Raw genomic sequence first — 7302 nt, 5'->3', positions numbered from 1 at the left:
CAATGACTACTGTAACAACAATTGATGCATATTTGTATATCCAATTAAAAACGAACAAATCAAACTGACTAAATTGCTGGCTATAGAACCCCCGAAAAAAAACTTCGCAAATGGCAAAAAAATAGGGGAATGAGTCTGATGTAAAAATACATACATCTCATTTGAGATTTCTTGCTGAAATGAAACAATGATCTACCATTTTATATATATGTCACAGTAGAGATCACGATGCTATTTTAGGCGTATCACGATCTTGTGGCCTGCTGACCCAAATCATACTATGTTTGTTTTGGGCGTAGCGTGACCTTGTCGCCTGATGACCCAAGTCATGCTTTCTATGTTCGTTTTGGGCGTAATGCGACCCTGTAGCCTGATTACCCAAATCATGACTTTTATGTTCGTTTTATGTGTAACGCGACCTTGTGGCCTGCTGACCCAAATCATGCTATGTTCGTTTTGGGCGTAGCGTGACCTTGTCGCCTGATGACCCAAGTCATGCTTTCTATGTTCGTTTTGGGCGTAATGCGACCCTGTAGCCTGATTACCCAAATCATGACTTTTATGTTCGTTTTATGTGTAACGCGACCTTGTGGCCTGCTGACCCAAATCATGCTATGTTCGTTTTGGGCGTAACGTGACCTTGTGGCCTGATGACCCAAATCATGCTTTCTATGTTCGTTTTGGGCGTAACGCGACCTTATGGCTTGATGACCCAAATCATGCTTTGTATGTTCGTTTTGGGCGTAACGCCACCTTTTGGCCTGATGACCCAAATGATGCCTTCTATGTCATTTTGGGCGTAATGCGACGTTGTCGCCCGATGACCCAAATCACACTAGGTTCGTTTTTGGCGTAATGCGGCCTTGTCGCCTGATGAACCAAATCATGCTTTCTATGTTCGTTTTGTGCGTAACGGCGACCTTGTGGCCTGATGACGCAAATCATACCTCCTATGTTCGTTTTGTGCGTAAAGCCACCTTGTGGCCTGATGATCCAATTCATGCTGTGTATGTTCGTTTGGACGTAACGCGACCTTGTCGCCTGATTACCTGAATCAAGCCTTTTATGTTCGTTTTATGTGTAACGCGACCTTGTCGCCTGCTGACCCAAGCTATGTTTGTTTTGGGCGTAGCGCCACCTTGTGGCCTGATGACCCAAATCATGCCTATATGTGTACAAGGAAAAGATCGGGTCACAGCGAAAGGTACCAAGCTTAGCACTCAGTTTAGCACCACGTTCAAAGACTCTGCTCAGCAGCCCGAGAGAGAACTCGGCTCAATTCACATCACAGTGTACAACACGCACAGACTGTTGATACAAGGTACCTGCTACGCTTTATGGCTATGCTCACATTATGACACCCTGCAAGCCATGGTGCTGGCAGACGCAGCTGAGCGACACCCCAGCGAGCCCGACTACGGTGGAACAGAACAAGCCACGAAATGCGCCGTCTGTGACAAACACGAAATACACGGCGACGTGTTCGTCTGCTGTGACGATTGTGGTAGCTGGACACACTTTGACTGCACAGGCTTGAGTGAGGAAACCAAATCCCTCCTCAAAAACACGAACAAGAAGTACCACTGCATAAACTGTCACATTCCAGAATGTCTCACAGGGGAGAGAATGCACCCAGCAGGGGGGACGGCACGCAGTCCTCGGTGCGCGAGCATAATCCACTGTATAGGTCGATTTACTGTCACGATTGCCCAAATCAGACCAGTTAATTTGTGTTTGTAGCCAAGAGATCCTCGTGAGGCTCGTCTGAATAAATATCAGGCTTAATAATAAGGATGTTTAAAGTAAACTGTGTCTCCGTATTTTTGGCGTGGTTTGGGGCGGTATGGGGGCTTCACGAGGGTAGGATTACAGCACGAGGATTATCTACTTCCGGGTCAACGTGAACTTTTACTTTTGATCAAAACGCCAAAGTAGTTGTGCATAGACAAATTGAAAAGTATGAACGTCTAAAGGTAGAGGTAAACTTAAAGCCGCTATGGTGCTCTATGTCTTCCTCTGCTTCCAAAAAAGAACTCAAACTCAACCTATTTAGATATAGTCCACACTAGCATTCGAGTAGTCTTTTTGTATAACGATATCTATCACAGTTCATTGTTACATGCATATCCCCTATCTTGTTTCAATTGCATCCAATTGAACAACAGACGTAGAAATGTATAGAAAAGTGAAATATAACTACAAGGTGCATAAATGTGAAAATTATGTGAATTTTCGGCGAAATTCCGTGAAAATGTGATATAATGTGAAACATTTTGAGGTTCAACAGTATCACATTTTATCACATAAGTTGACATATAATCACATAAAATAACATTCACGTCACATTTCTGAAGGGTGGCACAGAAATTGAGCTTTATGTGATAAAAATGTTATTAGCTTACATCACATTTTTTCAAATTTCCCCAAAACGGTCTTGAAGAATCACATTTTGAAATGTGAAAATATGTTACCTAATATATAATGTGACATTGGTTGTGCAGCCATTATGTGAAATTATGTGACTGTCCATACATGCTTCTACCGGCTATACTTATGTGATTTTTATGTGAAAAGGGCCCTTGTTGAAAATGTGAAATAATGTTAAATTGAATCACATTCTATGAAATGTGACTTCATGTTAAACTCATGTGAAATGTGGCCGGCTACGAAATGTGAAAAAAAATGTAAAGACAACTGGCGGGCTGAGAAATGTGAATTTTATGTGATGTTCACAAACTTGCAAGATGTGAAAAAATGTGATAGCAAATCACATTTTTTATATGTGAAACTAATGTGATTTCTACTTTCATAAGATATGAAGTAATGTGATTTGCCATACTGTGTAAAAGGTAAGTGTGCTAACTAACGTTTATGTATGAAGATTTTGCCTAGAGGCAACAAGACGACCCACAGATACACATGCACAACGTTAAAGGTGCATTCCACTCCAGAAGCTGACTTCGTACACATTCAAGACAAAATGCCTTTTTAGTCCACACCACTCTTCTCAGTTTTATGGGCTAAATATTCGTGGAATATTCTCACAAAACATGCGTTGTAAGCGATACAAAGCCTTTGGCAAAGTCATTATCTATCGTTCAGTCAGAACAAAAGGTGTGAAAAACTCCCCACTCTCCCTCGCGTGCCACTGCTATGTTTCCGATTAACCAGTGAAAGCAAAAAAAAAAAGAAATTACAAGTGAAAGCACCGAATATTTTACGTGGAACTGAAAGTATTTAATTGTTGTCCCTTTCTACAGGCACACAGTACTATGACCAAGGAGGTTAAAAAGCAATTTCTTTAACCTCCTTGCTATAACATAGCGAATCGCAATACATCCCACCAAACGCGGGTCCAACACCACCCTATAGTAGTCGGGATTTTTACCGGGCGCTTGAGGGGCGAGCCGGTAAAGAATCGACTACTACTACATCTCCGCCCGTCAACCTCGATTTACTGGGCATGTTGCCAAGGGCCTGAGAAAAAATCGTAGCCGCTGAGCGCTGTTCTCTGGCAGCCAGGGTACTTGGTATCCACCCGTATTATTTATAGTTCCCGAGTCTCTTTTGTCCTCTGCGCAAATGCGCCATATTTCTGACAAACGTCTCCAACTCAGTTTAAATCAATTTACCATCATTAATGTTATACCCAACAAAATAGGCAGTATGACACGTTTTGAAGAGAATAATCACCTAAATATTTTATTCAAATGTGTTAATTACGATCTGAATTTTGCCAGTGCATCATGCTAGTGCCATCACATTGGTTACTAAGACTATTGGAGCCTGCTTTTCAAGTCCTGTCATCAAGATTTAAATAAACGATTGTTACTGTTTTTGTCAGGTTGATAAGACTGGTATGTAAATCCCTGCTTCCTAGCTGTTTTCCCTGTATATAAGAGCTCCATTGTAACGGACTGATACAAGCACCGCTTTGTGAAAGACCGGCTTTGACATACAAATAAGGTGCTACTTTCTTTGCGAGGGTGTTAATGTTGTAATTTTACATATTCCTTTTTACTAATACTAAACAGGATTGTGTAAGCTTTGTACATTTTGTACTCAATGCCATTGCAGATAAAACTAAGTTGAAACTTCTCCCAAAGTGGTGATAAAGTGCGACTGTCTAAAGAGAAACTGGTACGATCGTACAGCATAATACTATTTACCTTGCTGTCTGTACAAGTAGTGGAATCTAGCTATCAACTAAATATCCCCATATCCCCATCCCCATGTTGCACCGGTCAAACCACTTCCAATTTCCACTGAAAAAGATTGCATGATACTTAGTGCTATTGAAACCTTGGCCAAAAGCTAAATTAGTGAAGAAGAAAAACTTTAAACCATAAAAGTTTAACAAACAAATTATTGGTACAACCATGTCTCATATCCAAGCAGATGTGTGGACAGTCACACTGTAAACTCTAGCAGCTAATATTACGAACAACTCTTACTTGACGTACTGACTCTCACATCGTTCTTATTTAACAGGAACATAATTATGCTACTGCTTACTGTTTTTCAGCAAAGGGAACAAAAAATTCGTTGCACACTTCTCTGCTGTATCTCCTCACAGCAGCAACTCTGTACACATAACGCAGTGGTTGTAGTGCTGGGGTGTCATGTCCTTTTCGCTTCCGATGCTTCTGAATAGCTGAAACCGTCTTCGTTACATGCCCACAGGTTTCACAGTAGTTTGGCCCGCCGTGTATTTTCCTGATGTGGTCTGCAACCTGATGCTTTGCCCTTCTTCCAAACCGACAGGAAGGCCATGGGCAAATATAGTGCCCGTGACCGTCATTCTTTCTCAGCTCCACTTGGATGAGGCATTTTGTCTGCTTTTTGTCCATCCAAAACTCAACAGCAGTACAGACGGCACCATTGTGCTCCTCTTCTTGGCGGAAAACCCTCTCGAGTTTTTCGTACGGTTTGTCGCTATCACGGAGTCTTGGTACGGCCGCTCTCATAATCAGTGGGTTGTCAGCATGTCTCGGCTCCGATTCGGAAGACACGTCATTCGCAGATTCCTGACTGCTTTGCTTCGAAAATGCTTCAGAATCCATGTCCAATCCATCCATAGTGCTTCAAGGTGAAAACTCCGCTATAACGTACCTCGTTCTGTCGTTACCGTAATCTAAGCAAGCTAATGGGTAGTATATGGAAAGGCGTCACTTATATGGTAATTGGGTTCAAACTGGTTGCTTGATGCGTCATAAAGACAATAGGAAAAATAAACACACGAAAATGTATGCAACGGCTGGTGCTGGAACAAACAATGGTGGTTATTTGTCTAAACAAATCGTAATCCAGAACCGGTAAGAATTCCATGTAGGAAACACAGGGAATTCCGTGATTCCGATGTTAATTACATGTAGTTAAATGCACGTGCACAAACACGAGCTTCTAAATAACTCTAAATCAATATGACGGCAACATGTAGAAAAAAACATAGTATCTTAAATCAAGGACGTTATGTGAAATATGAGCGAGTGAGGTTGCCATAGAAACGAGTTAGGCACAAGTTAAGCACTAAGTTTTAAATTTCACTAAGTTTGATATTTGTACAAGTACAAGTACAAGTAAAATGGATGTTCAACGCACATTTCGAAGTGTTTGTATGCAGGTCCGGAAGACTTTAGCTTAAACGGCCGCACAGAGAATGGATTCGTGTTGTTTTCTGAACTAAGTAACGCTGTAGAAAATTGACAGGTCTTGTTTTCAGATTATAAGATATATAGGATTCTTGTGTAGCATTATTACCGGTTATAGCGGTTTGAACAACTTTTAAAAAGGACATCCGAACAGGGATGCTGACCGCGCATTTTAAAGTGTTTGTATGCAGGTCCAATAAAACTTTATATTAGCCGAAACGGTGACCGTACGGAGAATGGATTCGTGTTGTTTTCTGAACTAAATAACGCTGTAGAAAATTGACAGGTCTTGTTTTCAGATTATAAGATATGTAGGATTCTTGTGTAGCATTATTACCTACGGTCGTCTTGTACAACTTTTAAAAAAGGACATCCAAACAGGGATGTTGACCGCGCACTTTGAAGTGTTTGTATGCAGGCCTGGTAGACTTTAGCGTACACGGTGGAGCACGGAGAATGGATTCGTGTTGTTTTCTGAACTAAATAACGCTGTAGAAAATTGATAGGTCTTGTTTTCAGATTATAATATATATAGGATTCTTGTATAGCATTATTACCTACGGTCGTCTTGTACAACTTTTAAAAAAGGACACCCAAACAGGGATGTTGACCGCGCATTTTGAAGTGTTTGTATGCAGGCCTGGTAGACTTTAGCGTACAGGGTGGAGCACGGAGAATGGATTCGTGTTGTTTTCTGAACTAAATAACGCTGTAGAAAATTGATAGGTCTTGTTTTCAGATTATAATATATATAGGATTCTTGTATAGCATTATTACCTACGGTCGTCTTGTACAACTTTTAAAAAGAATATCCAACGAGGATGTTGACCACGCATTCGGAAAACTTAAGCTTAAACGGTGGCCGCACGGAGAATGGATTCGTGTTGTTTTCTGTAGTAAATAACGCTGTAGAAAATTGACAAGTCTTGTTTTCAGATTATAATATATATAGGATTCTTGTGTAGCATTATTACCTGCAGGCGTCTTGTACAACTTTTAAAAAGGACATCCAAACGAGGATGTTGACCGCGCATTTTGAAGTTTTTATATGCAGGCCTGGTAGACTTGATATTAGCCCAAACGGTGACCGCACGGAGAATGGATTCGTGTTGTTTTCTGTAGTAAATAACGCTGTAGAAAATTGACAAGTCTTGTTTTTAAATCACAAGATATATAGGATTCTTGTGTAGCATTGTCACCCACGGGCGGCCTGTACAACTTTTAAAAAGGACATCCAAACAGGGATACTGACCTCGCATTTTGAAGTGTTTATATGCATGCCTGGTAAACTTTATACTAGCCGAAACGGTGACTGCACAGAGAATGGATTCGTGTTGTTTTCTAAACTAAATAATGCTGCAGAAAATTGACCAGTCTTGTTTTCAGATTATAATATATATAGGTTCTTGTATAGCATTGTTACCTACGGGCGTCTTGTACAACTTTTATAAAGGAAATCCAGACGGAGATATTGACCGCGCAATTTGAAGTGTTTGTATGCAGGCCCGGTAGACTTCAGCTTAAACGGTGGCGCAAGGAGAATGGATTCGTGTTGTTTTCTGAACTAAATAACGCTGTAGAAAATTAGCAAGTCTTGTTTAAGATTATAAGATATATCAAGGATTCTTGTGTGGTATTATCAAGTACGGGC

At 40.8% G+C, this 7302-nt stretch overlaps 1 protein-coding gene across 1 annotated transcript in view; it reads left to right on the top strand.

Moving 5' to 3' along the window:
* The first annotated feature begins 1371 nt into the window (after nt 1–1371).
* The window catches only part of LOC118410592, a 12138-nt gene continuing 6207 nt past the window's right edge, over nt 1372–7302 (top strand). The window contains exon 1 of the mRNA XM_035812366.1: nt 1372–1504. Coding sequence (XP_035668259.1) covers nt 1372–1504 — 133 coding nt within the window. The remainder of the gene's footprint in view (nt 1505–7302) is intronic.

The sequence above is a fragment of the Branchiostoma floridae genome, chromosome 2 (assembly GCF_000003815.2).
Source record: "Branchiostoma floridae strain S238N-H82 chromosome 2, Bfl_VNyyK, whole genome shotgun sequence".
Lineage (NCBI taxonomy): Eukaryota > Metazoa > Chordata > Leptocardii > Amphioxiformes > Branchiostomatidae > Branchiostoma > Branchiostoma floridae.
This window is presented reverse-complemented; position numbering and strand designations above follow the sequence as displayed.